Consider the following 18,203-nt stretch of genomic DNA (forward strand, 5'->3'; position numbering starts at 1 on the left):
AAATTCATCCACCTATGAGCAGCTGATATTTGACAAAGGCCCCAAGTCTGTTAATTGGGGAAATGACAGTCTCTTGAACAAATGGTGCTGGCGTAAGTGGATATCCATCTGCAAAAAAAACTGAAACAAGACCCATACCTCACCCCATGCACAAAAACTAACTCAAAACGGATCAAAGACTTAAATATAAAATTGAAAACGATAAAGATCATGGAAGAAAAAAATAGGGACAACTCTAGGAGCCCAAATACTTGGCATAAACACAATACGAACCATAAGTAACAATGCACAAGCACCAGAAGGAAAATTTCCTGGATGGCTGGGCTGCTGCTTCTTATCTTTTCTTCCTCTCACTTCTTTCACTTTGACAATATGTTGGCCATAAGTATATTTCCTACTTTCTTCCCCCTATGCTTACCATGTACTTACAGTCCAGGTCTATAAGTATGAAGATAATTCCTTGAATATGTCTATGCACACTCTGCTATCTGTAATATACAAGGATGATGCTATAATTCACTAAATGACTTGTTTTTCAAGGTGTGGTAATAATTTGGTTCTGACGTATCCTTTTCTCTGCCCTAGACTTCTGGTGCAATTTGAGATGGGTTGCAATTGTCTTTGCCCTTGTCAACTGACATGTACTGGGGCCAAATCTTTGCCCTTGGTCCAAAATGTTGAATTCCAATCACAGAGCTAAACTGGCCTTAAATGCTGTGAAACAGCTGAATTTTTTTTTTTTTTAAAAAGGAGATTAGAGAGAAATCAAATGGAGATGTTTGTGTTTTAAGAAAAATATGACAGAAAAAAAACTCCAATAATTTAAAAAAACAAATCTTTTGTCTATTTTAATATGACTCTTCTTGAATATCTAGAATCTTCTAAAGGAAAGGTCTGGAAAGGTCCAAGTGTCAGCTTTGATCAAAGCTTTTATGAAGCAGCCTTTTAGTTAATGTGGCCTTGACTCCAGCATTGGCAAGGGCAAAAGTAAATAAAGAAACCTTATGAAAGTCTATACCCTATGGCCCAGTAATTACACTTATAGAAATGTAGCCTTAGGGAATAATAAGAGATATGGAAAGGATATTTATATGCACTGATATTTATCCAAAAGTTAATTAAAATAGTAAGATTTTGGAAACAACCTGGAAGTCCAACAATAGTAATAGCTAATACTAACTAGCCAGAATGCTCCTTAGAAGGGAGGATGGCAAGACTTTGTCTCACGTACTTTGGACAGGTTATCAGGAGGAACGAGTCCCTGGAGAAGGACATCATGCTTGGTAAAGCAGAAGGTCCGCAAAAAAAAGGAAGATCCTCAACGAGATGGATTGACACAGCAGCTGCAACAGCCGGCTCAAGCATAACAATTGTGAGGATGGCGTGGGACTTGGCAGTGTTTCGTTCTGTTGTACATAGGGCCGTTCTGAGTCAGAACCGACTCGATGGTACCTAACAACAAGAACAACACAATGATGGCTTTGAACAACTTTTAACAAAGTGAGAGATGGCTTGTAATATAATATTGAACGAAAAACAACATATCTCAGCTAGGGTACAGACGTATACAAAAGACTTAACAAATAAAAAGAATGACTTTTTCTAGTTTGCAAATAGAAAATCGTGTTTTCTTCTCCATACTCTTCTGTACTTTTCAAATATCCTACAGTTAGTGTGCATTGCTTGCACAATCAAGGAAAATAGTTGGTTTTAAGAAGAAAATAACTCCACGTTAGAAGATTCTGAGAATCAGTGCTAAGTGGCTTGGCTCCATCACAGCCCATGGTGGTGGGGAATGGAGCCTTGCAAGCCCAGGCAGCTCCCACACACTGTGGCCAGCCCTCAGAGTAGCAGTGCTTTCAGTCTCTGAGTGAAAGAGGCTGCTTGCAGGGTAAACTGTGCTGCCGCACCCTGAGCCTTTCTGCTATGGAAGTGAGGTTATTTAATGGGGCCAGTGACCAGAACAAAGTAAGTGTCAGAACCAGATGGAAATGTTCACTCTTTAACCTCCTAGCTGGATGACCTTGGGCAAGGTATTTATTCTTTCTATGCCTTTGCTCCCTCGTTCATAAAATGAGGGCAATGTTATCTACCTGACTGGGATGTTGTGAGAATTTAGTGAGAGAAGGCATGGAAGTCTACACATCACCTGGAACATAGTTAAAACCAGTTGCCATCAAGTCAACTCCAACTCATGGCGACCTCATGTGTATCACAGTAGAACTGTGCCCCATAGGGTTTTCAATGCCTGATTTGTTGGAAGGAGATTGCCAGGGCTTTCTTCCTGAGTGCCTCTGGATGGACTTGAACCTCCAGCCTCTTGGTTAGCAGCTGAGAGTGTTAATCATTTGCTCCACCCAGGGACTCCTGAACATAGCTCCAAAACAAACAAACAAAAAAACTGTTGCCCTTGATTCAATTCCGACACATAGGGACCCTGTAGGACAGAGTAGAAGTGCCCAATAGGGTTTCCAAGGCTGTAAATCTTCATGGAAGCAGACTGACACATCTTTTTCCAACGGAGCAGCTGGTGGGTTCGAAGTGCTGACCTTTCAGTTAGCATCCGAGTGCTTAACCACTGTGCCACCAAGGCTCCGGAACATACTTAGTGCTCAACAAATGGTCATTTAAAAAGAAAAATAAAGCACACTTTCTCCACAGTAGATGCAGAATGATGAGGTTGAGGAGATTGATTTGACATCATCCCTAAGAAACAGATGGAACACATTATTGTTAAAGTCAGGGCCTTTTGAAACATTTTGATTAAATTAGGCTGGGATTTGGAGTGGGCCAAAGAATGCAGTTACATTATGCTTCTAAGTTTTGTACAAGAATGAGAACTAAATTGCTTGTTTGAAACCACTCTAAATTCCCTACAAACATTATCTAAGGCTGACTCTAAACTCCAATGTCAGTGTGTGTAAGTTATATAAAAGTTCTTACCAAATCAGAGTTAGTACGGATTTTCTGAGTATACTCAAGTATGTGTTGTGAGGGTACTAGGCATAAGTTTAACATTCTGTTGCAGGGACAGAATTGTCTCATTATGGACATAACACCACAGACATTAAACAAATAACGAAAGTATCGTGAAGGTTTTCTAGCATGTTAAGCTATACACTGTTGATTAGAGCTGATATAAACAATGTTTTCCAGTGATAAATGTTCTGTGTGTGTGTGTGTCATTCTGTGTTTGTGAATGTTTTTGTATGTTAAAATACTTGATGAAAGATACGAATAGAAGATAGGTGGTGGTGGTCATTGTTAGGCAGCCTCTGACTCAAGGCGACCCCGTGCACCATAGAGTGAAAAGCTGCCTGGTCTTGCTCTGTTCCCAGGCTCAGTTGCAGATTGGAACATAGTGATGCATAGGGTTTTCAATGGCTGGCTTCGGAAGTAGATTGCCAGGACTTTCTTCCTAGATGTGTGAGTTAAGGGGATGGGATTAGGGATGGTTCTTTTTCTCTCCTCCACACCTCCCCTTTAACAGTTTTTTTTCTATTATAATTACTGCTTTTATAATGAAGAATGCTAAGTATGATTTAAAAAGAAATAACCTAGCCACTTGGTGGCAGTATGCCATGAAGAATATAGTCTACATAGCTTCATTTCAGTCCTATGATTAAAAATTTTGTCACTGACTTGATTTCTCTTCTGGCAATTTTGTTTATAAGTTGTCTTAATTCAGTTATCTGATTCTTTGTGGAATTACCCTCTGATAATTAAGCATCTCTTTCAAATGACTTTAATTTAATCTAATTTAAATTAACACACCTGGTTGATTTAAAATCATGATAACAGACTGAAAAGGAAGATTGTGTTTGTTCCCTAAGCAGACTAATAAAGCCCTAGTCAGATATGAAAATTATTCTTATGTGATGCAAATTAATAACTGAAGTTTCATTGACAAAGAACCGCCTGTAGTTTATATAACAGAATTACATTAACCTGTATTAAAGAAGCCCTGGTGGTGCAGTGGTTAAGCATTCCGTTGCCAACCAGAAGGTTGGGAATTCGAGCCCACCACCCGCTCTGTGGGAGAAAGATGTGGCAGTCTGCTTCCGTAAAGATTTACAGCTTTGGGAACCCTATGGGGCAGTTCTACTTTTTTTAGTGTTGCTATGAGTCAGAATTGACTAGATAGAAATGTTTTTTTTTTTTTTTTTAATTAAAAGTCAATCCCTACCCCCCCAAAAAAAACACAAAAAACAAATCCGTTGCCATCGGGTCAATTCCAACTCGTAGCAACCCTATAGGACAGGGTAGACCTGTCCCATAGGATTTCCAAGCAGCGGCTGATGGGTTTGAACTGCTGATCTCTCGGTTAGCAGCCGAGCGCTTAACCACTGCGCCACCAGGGTTCCTTACAGAATCATATATGATCTTTTAATAAAAAAATATTAATTTTAAAGTAATAAAAGTGAAAACAAAAGTAACCCAGCAGCACATGCTGTAAACCCAGGATTTTGCCAAACTGAAAATCGTGTGACCTTACAATGTAATATTTTTATACTTAAAATTTCAAAAGAATATAGATGCAAACTCCTGCTTGAGCTCCCTGAGAATGAACATAAGCCTATAAAACGCTATTTTCGATTAATGAACCTGGCTGTTGGCCAGGAAGACATAAACTTGATCCCTCAGAGATTGGAGGAAACACATACCCAGGGAGCAAAAGAGACAGAAAAGCATTGAGAAGCCAGAAAGGATTTCTGATTTGTCACAAGTTCCCAGTGAAACATTCTCCTCTGGCTGTAGAGAAGCAGAATAAAAACATAGGAAAGAACTTTTGCCTTTTTTCTGATGGTTTCATCTTCTACAATCCCCTACCCACTGTTCTTAGGAAACGACCCTTCCGTTGAGCTTGTGCCAGCATTTTAAAACAATTTTTAAAGACCTGGGGGAACTTTTTTATGGGGAAGATCTGATGTTTTTTTCAAAGAGAGTTGCATGGGCCACATAGCTTATTACACAAGCCTGTGATATCTCGGTGGCAATTAAGAACACCTCAAGTTGTGATTTTTCTCTGTCCTCAAAAGTAACTAAACAAAAAAAAAGAAAGTAGAATTTGAATACTGAAATCAGACTGCCTAAATAAATAGGTTTGAAGCACTCTCAGGGATCCAGAGTGTAGACCCATCTTCAGGAATGTCTTCTGTCAGCTGGGAGAATTATGGCCTTGAGGTCACCTCTGGCAGTTTTGAATTATCAGGAGGGAGGAGATGAGCAAGGCAGCCCCAGGATCCTTTTGAGTTCAGACTGAAAGTGAGGTAGCTGCCAAGGCTGCTCGCCCTGCCCTGGTCAGAAGTTTTCATTAGCGGTATCCTGACATCCTTTCTGTGGATTAATAGACAAGGCTGGTCAGGATCCTTGCCAGCAGGAAAAGAGCTGAGGGAAGTCATTAATGACATTCCACTGCATGTTACAACCCAAAGTGTCTGCTAATCAAAATTGGGCTTCTCATGTGTAGCCAAGAGAGGGTGAACAGCATTTCAAAGATTGTGCAAAGGCGAAAGTGACCAATCTTGGAGATTCTTAAGGAAACCTATTCTTTATTGCATCATCTCTTGGAAGAAATCTAGTAGAGATCTGCTCTTGTGGCAGTTTTCCGGCTCAACGAAATAAAGCTCCTAGGTATTTGTTGCCTAGAAGCTTCGTGAAATTAGCAGATACACCCTGAAGTTTTATAAACCTTAGGTAGGTTTTATAGTCTTTGCAGTGTTTCCTCTTTTAGGGTTTACCCAATTAAAGAAGAAAAAACATACAGTGAAAGGCATTGCCTTTATTCCTTTGCTCACGTCTGTTAAAGTTACTGGTTTACTTTTTATAATTTCTAAACAAGGGGAGAAACTGTCTTAGGAAATTGGGCAACCTGTGCGCAAAATGCAAGAAGCTGACACTGTTTTCTTTTTTGTTTAAGTTCCCCAGGTCACACCAAAATCATCCCAACATGAGACTCAGAATTCTGGGCTTCTAATTACTTCCATCTTTAAAGGACAACTTACCACTGGTAAGAAAATACCACTTTGGTTTTTGGAGTAGTCTGCACTAATTGTTCATGTTAACCCTCTATTTCAGTTACCAAGGAGCCCTGGCGGTACAGTGGTTAAGCACTTGGCTGCTAACTAAAAGAAAGATTGGCATTTTGAACCCACCAGCCGCTCCACAGGAGAAAGATGCAGCAGTCTGCTTCCATAAAGATTACAGCCTAGGAAACTCTATGGGGTAGTTTTGCTCTGTCCTATAGAGTCACTATGAGTCAGAACTGACTCCATGGCAACCGGAATGGGAACAGGTCTTAGTTACCTAGTGCTGCCATAACAAAAATATCATAAGTGGGTGGCTTTAAAGAACAAGAATTTATTTTCCCGTAGTTTTGTAGGTAAGAAAGCCAAGTCAAGGCATGGGCTCTAGAGCAGGGTCCTTCCTTGTCAGTAGTCCCAGATGTTCCTTGGATGGTAGACACATCTTCACATGTTCTCCTCCCCCAGTGTGGGTACCTCTCTCCATGTCTGCTTTCCCTTTTTATAAGGTATCATTCAGGAGGGTTTAGGAACCCCCCTACTCTGGTATGATCTCATTAACATAACAAAAGAAAAGCCCTCCCGCCTTCCCAAACAGGGTCACGTTCACAGGTACAGGAGTTAAGACTTCTAAATATGTTTTTGGGTGACAAAATTCAATCCATAATACCCTCCATACTGAAAAATCACATGTCAGGCATAAGTTTCTGGGTAATAAGATGTTTAATCAACTTTCTATATGAAAAAAATCAACAAAATACAAAAGTCTGCTTAAAATTGAATTTAAAGAGTCGTGTAGGTGGACTTTGCCAGTTTTTGCAATGGGTTAGATACATTTTCATTTCAATAGGTGCTGGGGTTCAAGGTCCCAAAACTTCATCATCTTTTTTTTTTTTTAAATACATTATTTGTATCTACCAGTGCTGGGGGTTTATATACATCATCTTCTTCAATCCTCAAAACAACCCTGTGAGATAAGTGTTATGTATCCATAACATAGATGAGGAAACAAGTTCAGAGAAGGTGAGAAATTTGTCCAGGGCCACACAGCTGCTAAGTGATAGAACTAAAGTTCAAATCCTGTTTTTTTTCTAATCCTGAAGTTGGTACTCTTTCCATTATACAAACCACCTTACATTTTGCTTGTTATTATGACTCAGTATTTTTCCATCAATGAGCATACCTATATGTTTTAACCATAAAAAAATATTAGTCCAGGTTGTGCTATGGGCTAAACAGAAATTTCTAAGTGAAAAACTCACACAGGACTATTTCACCACTGACCACTAATAGACCATTTACCTTCTGGCAGGGATAGTGTAAGCATGTTTGTAGGTTGTGTTAATATCTTTTGGACTTAGTTTATTTATTCAACAAGAATTCATTAAGCAACCACTACGTGCCAGGCACTGTTCTGAGTGCTGGCGAATCAGCAGTGAACAAACTGAACAAAGCCCCTGTCTTCATGTAGCCTACATTCTAGACAGATGAAGGAGAACAACAATAATAAGAAAAAAGTCAAGTGGTAATAAGTGTTGTAAAGGAACGTGGAGCAAAGTAAGGGAACTTTGAATTTGGAGACGTGAATCAATTATGAGCCAGGTACTTAGGTTCAGTAAAAAAACTAAAACCAAATCCTCTGCCATCGAGTCAATTCCGACTCATAGAGACCCTATAGGACAAAGTAGAACTGCCCCAGAGAGTTTGCAAGGAGCAGCTGGTGGATTCGAACTGCCACACTTTTGGCTAGCAGCCAAGCTCTTAACCATTACAGATCTATTATTACCTATGTCTACACAGAATGTGCCCTTTAATATTTCTGTGAAAATTGTGGAGGCTAGGAATTCATGACAGTTCTATGAGATAACTATTATTATCTCTATTTTACAGAAGAGGAAACTTGAGTGTCAGTAATTTTATAATTATGTCCCAAGGTCATAGAGTAAATAAGTGGCAGAGTCCAGTTTAAACCCAGGTACCTCAGACTTGTGCCCTTGGTCACTCTGCTCTACTCCTTATTCCCCTTTGCCAGCCCCATGTTAACTTGGGGATTCCCTATCCTTTTCCAGGCACTGATGCGCAAGCGTGTGTGGCAGCCAGTACCCCCATTAGTTTCTTGAAATCTTCAGCAATAGCTCATTAAACCCAAAAACCAAACTCATTGCCAATGAGTCAGTTCTGACTCATGGTTATCCCATGTGTTACACAGTAGAACTGCTCCATAGTATTTTCTTGGCTGCAGTCTTGACAGAAGAAGATTGCTAGGCCTGTCTTCCATAGCACTGCTAGGTGGGTTCAAACTGCCAACCTTTAGGTTAATAGTCGAACACAAACTGTTTGTGCCACCTAAGGACTGTAATAGCTCATTAGCCTTAGAAAAAACTAATTGCTTACTCCACTGAGACTTTGGAGAGAGCTAAATCTATACTGCCCCACCGCAATTGGCTTTAGGAGGTACCAGACAACCTGAAGACACCCAAGTGTTTGGTAGGCGCAACTGGAAGATAACTAGGGCAGGACCAATACAGTGCCTGCTATATGGTAAGTATCCAATAACTATTCCATTTGCTGAACAGAGGAGGGAAAGGAGGAAGGCGGATGGAAGAGAGGCTGTCTTAGTTACCTAGCGCTCTCGTAACAGAAATACTACAAGTTGGTGTCTTTAAAGAACGGAAATTTATTTTCTCACAGTTCTGGAGACAAGAAGTCCAAATCAAGGTCTCGGCTGTGTCAGTTCCTTTTGTGTGCCTCTCTCCTAGTTCTGGTGTTTGCCGGTGATCCTTGGCGTTCCTTTGCTTGGAAGGATCCTCACAGTTCATCTGTCTTCCCCTGGGTGTTTGTGTCTCTCTGTCTATTCTGATCTTTTTATAACTTGGAAATTATTAGGCTTAGGATCCACCCTATACTGATACGACCTCAACTGATTGATTACATTACATTAGATTATATTATGGAAGGTGATTACATTATGTAAGGTAATCTGCTCTACCGAAGGCTAACTGATATAATCACATAGAACTACTCCATGACAGTAACTAGACTAGTTTTTGGCCAAACTACTGGGAACCATAGCCCAGCCAAATTAACACAAAAAATTAACCATCACAGAAGTCAATCCCCAGCATGGCTCTGGAACAAACTCCAATGTGATAAGTCACGTCTCAATTATATTCTGTTTTCGAAAATATGACTTATCATGTACCAGAGAGAAAATGTGATGAGCCTAGTAGGTAACATATGTAGGAGATATTATAGTAATTATTTAAAGATTCTGGGTGATTAATTCAACTTCAAAATGAAAAATAAAGCATGTTTTTAAAATAAAACGTGAGTGCAAGACTGATCGCAATTTTCTTTTTTTATTCCATATATTGTTCTAAGTAGAGTGAATGTCCTTTCTGAGCAGGAAAAATTTCATAAGCAAGACATTTTGAAGAATGGTAACAAGTTGTACATAAATTCTGTTTGTCTAGCACAAAAGATTTAAAAAAAAAAAACAAAAAACCACAGTTTTGATTGTGGCCAGTTTCAGATACTGTGACAAGCAATTAGGAATTCTCACCTGTGTTGGACAAACCAAATGAGGTTTATAACTAAACATGTTTAAATAAAATGTGCATGTGCAAGCTCAGAAAAATATCTAATGCTCACCACATCTGCTAGAGAGGCACTTCTAGAAACCCACTGATATCAGATATGTATGGCCCATGTCCTCAAACAAAAGGTTGTTTCCTGGGGTTCAGTCTTGCCGTTTAGAACGGTAGTTACTTCACAGCCCAAGGTAAAGGTTAATTTTGTTCTCTCTTCCTCTTTTTCTGTGAGATCAATGGCCTTTGCTTTGAGCAGAGTAGAGAGAACAATGATTCTGGTAACAAGCGGGTGCTGTTGCTTTAGCTAAAATTATTTTTCTTTCCTTTCAGATAATAAGCAACAAGACATTGGACTTTTATCAGGAATGGTCTTCTTTACCGTTATGTTGTCCATTCTTTCTTTGATTGGGATATTTAACAGATCACTCCGAACTAGGTAGGTTTTTGCAGAATTTCTGTTTTCTGATTTAGACCGTATATGTGCACCACCAAAACATACAGTCAATTCAGTTATTCACTAAAAAAAAGAAAAAAATTCCATTAACTTTTTATTCAGAGAAAGGAAAATTAAAAGCAACAATGTTTAACAAGTACCTACCCCTGCCAAACTCTTTAGAAATGTCATTCATTTAATCCTTATATTGACCCTGCCTGAAAAGCTTTATGGTCTTTTTTACAGATGACTTAAACAAGGCTTAGACAGGCTGAGTAGTCAGCCCAAGGTCACCAAGCACTAAGCTGGGAATCCAGCAATTATCTGAATCAACGTCCACATTCTCTCTTTTACGATACAGCCTTTTCATTGTGCTGCCGGGTTTCCTCTAGTGCCTGGATTTTTGAGAGTAGTTAAATCATAACCTGCCTCAAATTCTGTCTGAATAAATCAGCTGAATCAAATTCTGCCCCACAAAGTCAAATCTGTGAAGAGAAGTGGGCAAAAGCAACGCTTGACTTTGTCACTTCATTGCCAGTTGTGTTACCGAAGGTTTTAGCATTCAGCCCTAATGCCCTCTTCCTTGGCCTCCTTTAGTCATTTTTTTACAACATGATATTAGTAAAGACCTCTGTCTAGTTGTTGAAAAGTGAGACTTTGAGGAAAGGAAGGTCTTTGCTTTTCTAAATTTTACTAAATATATGGAGTGTTTCCAACCTGTTAATAGATCAGAGTTGTTTGGTGGCCAATCTCCCGGTATAACCAATTATTCACAAATTTTGACCCATATTAACATTTTTTGCCAAATTGACCCTGAGTTGCATCTTACTACCATCATTTGTTTCACGAGATTATCTTTATTTCTTTCAAATTTATAATCAAAATGCAGTAGAGTTAAGTGAACTGTTGTAAATATACAAATAATTTTTTATTTATGTAGATTTTTTCCTCAGAACCTAAGCAATACTTCAAAATTTATACATTAATAAACATATCCCTAATACCCTTGTGAGGGGAGCAAACGAATATGAGCTTTATTTTAGATTGCTTTAAAATATACTTGATTATAAAGCCCCTTGAGATATCTTAATGTTTAAGCTAGTAGTACGTAAAAATATTAATGTTTGTGTTATTATTGAAAGATGTCCTAGTTAGTTTGAAATTTTAAAAAAAAAAAAAACACTAACTTGGTTAGCTAAAATAACCTAAAAATTAACTTTCAGTTGGTAATGACAGATATGGAAGTAGAACAATTATTTTCTAATTTAATTATTTAAGTAAGCCTTCTTTTTAAAAAATGAAAGAAACAAATAATTTCCATGTAACTATTTTACATATGAGCATATGCTATTATTTAATATAACTATACATTAAATCTTACTTCAGAAACAGAACTAGAAAATGGAGGGCAAAACATTTCAAATATATTGAAGCCAAGGGTGGTAAATGCACATAAGGATGTTCTCTCTGTATCAGCATGTTGTCTAAAAACTTTTCTAACAGTAATGTGAACTTCACTAATTTGGTCTAGTTTTAGGTACAAAAAAAGTATAAATTACTGAAAAGTTGAATCAAAATAGTGTATAAATATGTATAAAGAAATCATTTTTACTCTAAAGTTCTAGGCCAAATTAGGCTAGCAAAATTAACTAGGCCATTTTAGTTGCTACTTCGTAGAAGTTCTTAGGGAGCCTGTGCTATGGATTGAATTGTGTCCCCAAAAAATGTGTGTCAACTTGGCCATGATTCCCAGTATTGTGTGATTGTCCACCATTTTGTCATCTGATGTGATTTTTCTATGTGTTGTAAATCCTACCTCTATGATGTCAATGAGGCAGGATTAGAGGCAGTAATGTTAATGAGGCAGGACTCAATCTACAAGATTAATTTGTGTTTTAAGTCAATCTCTTTTGAGATATAAAAGAGAGAAGAGAGCAGAGAGACAGGGGGACCTCATACCACCAATAAAGTAGTGCCAAGAGAAGAGCATGTCTTTTGGACCTGGGGGTCCCTGAGCTGAGAAGCTCCTATTCCAGGGAAAGATTGATGACAAGGACCTTCCTCCAGAGCTGACAGAGAGAGAAAGCCTTCGCCTGGAGCTTGATGCCCTGAATTTGGACTTCTAGCCTACTAGACTGTAAGAGAAAATAGTTCTGTTTTTTGAAGTCATCCACTTGTGGTATTTCTGTTGTAGCAGCACTAGATAACTAAGACAGACTGCTTCAACAGAGAAACAAGCCCGATCTGTCATTAATGGTTCATTATGTAAAAATGTGCCTTAAATCAATTTGGTCTCTTAAGTTTCTGATACAACTTGTTTGTTCAAACCAATTTGTATAGGAAATACAGAAAGTGCTTTGATTAACGCCCCAGCAGTGACAAGAGGTAGCTTGGGGTAAGAAGCAGGACATTCAGAACTTCTTTTCATCACCTCCACTCCAGTGATCTTTAATAAGCACATAGTCTAAGTAAAGACCTTATTCTCACTGTGCTACCCAGCTGGAAGACAAGTTACAGCCTTTACTCCATCCATGTAAAGAAATTCTGGGTCATTGTACCCTTACGTGGAATTATTACAAATTCATAATTAGAGGAGCTCAGATTATAGGGACCTCTTTAATATTTTTAATATTTAATATTTTAATATTTGGTTGTGGTCACCTTGGAAAGTTCTACAAAATATTCCTTAAATTTTTCAGTTTTCCACACTGACATCTCCTGCTTATAATGGTTTGTCATATTTAACAAGTGTACAGCTTCACCACCAGGAATGTTATCCTGAATCTCATATGAGTTTGTTGAAGTTTTCCTGCCCTTTTGAAAGAAGACTGATAAAGACTAGAGTACAATCTGAAAAGATATTGACTCAACTCTTAAGTATGAGGTGGAAATCTTAGCCCTTGCTTCAGGAAGTTTGATTTTTATTATGCATTCCATTCTAGTTGATTTCCTAATCTCCTTTATTGATTAACTGCATCAATCCTAAAGTAAAATATTTCTAATGTGTCATTTTTGGTTTTTAGAATTAAAAGAAGAATCTTATTGCTAATACCAAAATGGCTTCATGAAGATATTCCCAATATAGAAAACAGTAATGTGGTGAAAATGTTACAGGTAACCAAACACCGTCAAACAAAAACTGAGCGGCAGCTAAGACCAATAACTAGAGCAGACTATCCATTCAAATAAATAAATGTGTGTACATATTAGCATATAAAAACTAATTGCCATCAAGATGATTCTGACTCATGGAGATCCCATATGTGTCAGAGTAGAACTGTGTTGCATAGGGTTTTCAATGGCTGATTTTTTGGAAGTAAATCACCAGGACTTTCTTCCAAGGTACCTCTGGGTGGACTCGAACCACCAATTTTTCTGTTAGCAGCCAAGCACATTAACGATCTGCATCCCCAGGGACTGCCATATTATATATACATATGTAGAAATAAAATTATCCATATTTCAAAGAATACTTAAAAGACATGAGAGAATGGAGTTGAGGAGGGGGAGGAGAAGAGAGAAGCAAGAAAGAAACAGTGCTATTTAGAGTGGAGAAGTGAAGAGGAATATTGTAAACCAGGTGCCAGTGTCACTTGGTGACCAAGCCATTGGTAGATGACTTCAGGGACAAAGGGGGAGGGCAGAAAAGATCAAAAGAATGAGCCTTAAAGACTCAAAGGGGCTTCTTCTTATATGAGATTGTAGGAGCCGGTAGAGCCATGGAGCTCACCTCTTCACTCCTGAGATCTAGTGGAGTGCGAGAAAATAAATATGGGAGGCTATGGAGATGGTGTCACCAGGGGTGAGCCAGGTTTCCATTATGGCAAAGAAGAGAAGAGGGCACACAGGGAAGACCCTGAGGTTATAGGGACCTTGCTGGTTATGGAGGAGCAGTCCCAGGGCACACAGGGGAAGTGTCCGCTAGGTGTGTTCCTGCTACTTTCTGGCACTCGGACCCTACCTTCAAGGGACTCACAACCCAGTTGGTGGGACGGACACATCATCCAAGCGTTGAAATGCAGTGATGTTTAGTGCAGTGACAGAAATAAGCCCAAACATGCTAAGGGAGCACAGAGGAAATGTTCTGAAAGATGAAGAATTGCTCAGGAAAAGGAGAGAACATTTGGAGTAGAAGAGGACAGTATGAGCAAAGACGCAGAGGTGAGAACAGCATGTTGGCTGTTGCTTTATTGAAAAGTTTGGCGAGAGGAGTGGCTGGAACAATGCTGGACCAGATCACGGAAGGCCTTGTTGCTCTGGAACTCAGGCTTCATTCTGTTGACCTATGGTTTTCAATTTTTTTTTCTGCTTGTTTAATTTTTAGCCTGGGAACCCTTTGTTCAAATGATGTAGGGAAGCCAAGCATTTGTAAAACAAACAAAAGTTGTTCTGTTTGAAGTTCTGGTGAGAGAAAACCAGAGGCCCATTAACCACCACCTTCCCCAGCCCCGGCGGAGTCCCTAAGACAGCAACTCTCAGCTTTGTTTATGTATCTCCATGCCCAGACCACATCCCAGAATCTCTTAGGGGGGTGAGAAAGGGGAATACAAGCATAAGCATTTTTTAAAGCTTCCCAAGTGGTTCCCTTCCTGCAGCCAGAGTTGAGAACTACTTGCTAAACTATTGCTAAAGATAGGAGTCACTGAAGACTTTCCACTGGAATAGACATGGCCCCAGGAAGGAGGCTGATTAGGAGGGTCAGAGCCGTGAGAGTACAATGGTGTGGGCAAGGTGTTAAGGATCTGCTGTAGTGACGCTTTGTAGGATCTGCTGTAGTGACGCTTTGTAGAGGTCTGTAAGATAGGTATGATGGTGTCCTTGGACTATGACAAGGAGGAGGTCCTTAGTGATTCTGGCTCAGAGGGTCAATTGATAAGTGAATGGAAGGGGAAGAAGTCAAGACTAAGAGCTCAGACTTGTTTTGGTGAGTCTGGACAAGAAGAGAAGTAGAGGGAGGGCCTATATTGACACACAGTAGGCTCTCACCTACTTGTGGAAGGAAGGAATAACAGTAGCTCAAGAGCAATGTGGAATCAGCAGGGTGTATTTTTTAATATCGGGCAGACTTGAGAAGGACTATGACAGAGAGAGGAAAGAGAAGGAAAATTGACTGAACGAGACTGTGAAGAAGAGGGGAGGGGATTTTCTAAAGGGATGAGGTAGAGAGATTCACCTTGAGCAGGAGAAGGTATCCTGGTCTCCTGATACTTGAAGGAGAAGAAGGGTGTGGATGTGGCTGACTGATTCTGCAAGAGGTAATATTGCCTACTAAGGAGTCCCTGGGTGGCACAAATGGTTAATGGGTTCAACTGCTAACCAAAAGTTTGGAGGATCGAGTCTACCCAGATGTGTCTTGGAAGAAAGCCCTCGTAATCTATTTCCAAAAAATCAGCCACTGAAAATGCTATAGAGCACAATTCTACTCTGACACACATGGGGTGTCATGAGTTAGAATCTACTTGACAGCAACTGGTTTAACATTGCTTAATAACAGTGGAGGAAACCCTGGTGGTGTAGTAGTTAAGAGCTATGGCTGCTAACCAAGAGGTCAGCAGTTCAAATCCACCAGCCGCTCCTTGGAAACCGTATGGGGCAGTTCTACTCTGTCCTATAGGGTCGCTACGAGTTGGAATCGACTCGATGGCAACAGATTTGTTTTTACTGAACCTAAGTGCTTGGCTCGTGATTGATTCACATCTCCAAATTCAGTGGAAAGGTCCCTAAGTGGCGCAAGTGGTTTGCACGCTGCTGTTAACATAAAGGTTGGCAGTTCGAACCCACCCAGGGGGACTGCAGAAATAAAGTCCTGGTGATCTGCTTCTATTAAGATTACAGCCAAGAAAACCCTATGGAACAGTTCTACTCTGTAACACATGGGGGTGCCATGAGTCGGAATGGACTCAACAGCAACTAACAACAGTAACAGTGGAGGGGCGATCTAGAATGACTGAGCCCACATATATAACAAGGCACACAGTTAACAATCTAAAGACAAGTATATAGTCACCAAATTACAGCTAATAAATACTGTAGTCTTGATATTAACTCCATTTAATAATTCTATCTTGATCCCCTACTAGTTATTCTAGAGAAAGAGGATTTTAGATGTCCAGAGAATTGTCCCTGGCCTCGTTGTGATCAGGTTCTTTTCTTCCTTTGTTGTCCTCACTCTGGAAGAGCCCCTGTTGCTTTTCTGTATCCTGCACTGGTGTGATTCAACTCCAACTCGTCTCTCCACTCAGTTGCCAGCCAGAAGTGGGGAAAATGCTCCTTCCTCAGAACATAGCTACATTGCACTCAGTTTCCTGCAGCATGTCTAGTACCCTTTGCTTGGTTTGACCTTTGAACGTATGTCTACCCACCCTAACCAAAACCTGACAAATTTCCTGGAGAGGCTAGGGCTGAAGAAACTTGGAGAAACACTGTGCACTGCTTTATTTGAGGTCCTCTGTCTTTACCAAACTCCCTTCCAATTCTGGACTCTTGGAATTAGAGTTGAACTTTGGGGCCTCCTTTAGAACGAGGTTTTGTTTTCCACCCAAGAGACAGAGGGGTGACTATAATTCTATCATTGTATTAGGTGGGAGGCCGGCCATCAACTGGGAAGCCTCAAGTCCTTTCTTGTCCAGAAGAGTCATGAGGCTTTCAAATAAATTAAAACCTTCCTCACCCACCTCCTGACCATCACCTACATGTCTGAGCTCTGAGTAGCTGCACACCTTTAGAACCTCAGGACACAGCATTTATCACAGCCTCATTCTCAGTGTGTAAGCAAAGTAGGATTCCCCTCCCTCTTCCTTTTATTTAAGCAATCAAGTATTTTCTTGTAGTAAGGCTCCATTATATTCCACAATATTTCAAATTCCATTTTTAAAAAGGTCCTGAAACAATATCCATGTTAATGTGTAGGTGAATATGAAACTCTCCTTTCTCTTTAAAATTTTTAAATCAAGAAATGTGCTTAAGACATGGATTGTTTTTATTACTCATGTCCTTTATTCCACTCATAGGAAAATTTAATAAAGACTTGGAATCAAGCAAGCTAACAAAAGGCAAAAGAAGGAAATTATAAGGGAAATAATATGAAAAAAAAAGAAAGGGGCAAAGGAAAGCAAAGTTCCAGTCCTTATTCTATTATTTGGTTGGTCCCTTTAAATGTCTTTTGTTTAAAAATATATATATTTTTTTCTTCCTAGGAAAAAAGTGAATTTATGAACAATAATTCCAGTGAACAGATCCTATATGATGATCCCGTGATTACAGAGATAAGAGAAATTTTTCTCCCAGAAGAACATAAGCCCACAGACTACAAGAAAGGAAATAATGCTGGACTCCAGGAGACACGAGACTGCCTGCAAGAGTCACTGCTCACCAATACTACAGTTGTGTACATCCCTGATCCCAACACCGGATATAAACCCCAAATTTCAAACTTTCTTCCCAGGGGAAATTCTGTTAGTAATAATGATGACACAGATTCTTCAACTCTTAAGCCACCAGTTGATTTCTTAGATCTAGGAAAGAATACCATATTTAAAAAATATCCAAATTTTCCTTTTTCTATCTCAAGTATGAATTCTCTAGGCAACGCACTATTTCTGGAAGAATTAAGCCTCATTTTAAATCAAGGAGAATGCAGTCCTCATGACATGCAAAACTCAATAGAGAGGGAAACCGCCATGCTTTTGGAAAACAGTTCATCCAATGAAACTATTCCAGAACAGACCCTACTGCCTGATGAATTCGTCTCCTGTTTAGGGATCATGAATGAGGAGTTGCCATCTATTAATCCTTATTTTCCACAAAATATTTTGGAGGAACATTTCAATAGGATTTCACTCTTGGAAAAATAGAGTTTTATGGTCAAAATCAATATGGAAAATTTGCCTTGTGATCTGAAGTTGGATCTTCCCTTCAATATAAATTTGATTCTGCCCTCTTTTTTAACAATTAGAGAATTAAGATCCAAAGAAGGGACATACTTTGTGGTTTCAAAAAAACACCAATATTTGGGATACCTCGTGTATTTTTTGTTTTTTTTTTTTTTTTTGAGGTCGTTGTTAGGTGCTGTCGAGTTGGTTCTGACTCATAGCGACCCCATGTACAACAGAACAAAACACTGCCTGGTCCTGCGCCATCTTCACAAACGTTGCTATA

At 39.4% G+C, this 18,203-nt stretch overlaps 1 protein-coding gene across 1 annotated transcript in view; it reads left to right on the forward strand.

Moving 5' to 3' along the window:
• IL23R (interleukin 23 receptor) overlaps nucleotides 1-18,001 on the forward strand; it is a 76,308-nt gene extending 58,307 nt beyond the window's left edge. The window contains exons 8-11 of the mRNA XM_004369035.2: nucleotides 5,921-6,010; nucleotides 9,944-10,049; nucleotides 13,070-13,160; nucleotides 17,243-18,001. Coding sequence (XP_004369092.1) covers nucleotides 5,921-6,010; nucleotides 9,944-10,049; nucleotides 13,070-13,160; nucleotides 17,243-17,899 — 944 coding nt within the window. The 3' untranslated portion in view covers nucleotides 17,900-18,001. The remainder of the gene's footprint in view (nucleotides 1-5,920; nucleotides 6,011-9,943; nucleotides 10,050-13,069; nucleotides 13,161-17,242) is intronic.
• The last annotated feature ends 202 nt before the right edge of the window (nucleotides 18,002-18,203 follow it).

Source organism: Trichechus manatus, unplaced genomic scaffold (assembly GCF_000243295.1).
Source record: "Trichechus manatus latirostris isolate Lorelei unplaced genomic scaffold, TriManLat1.0 scaffold00003, whole genome shotgun sequence".
Lineage (NCBI taxonomy): Eukaryota > Metazoa > Chordata > Mammalia > Sirenia > Trichechidae > Trichechus > Trichechus manatus.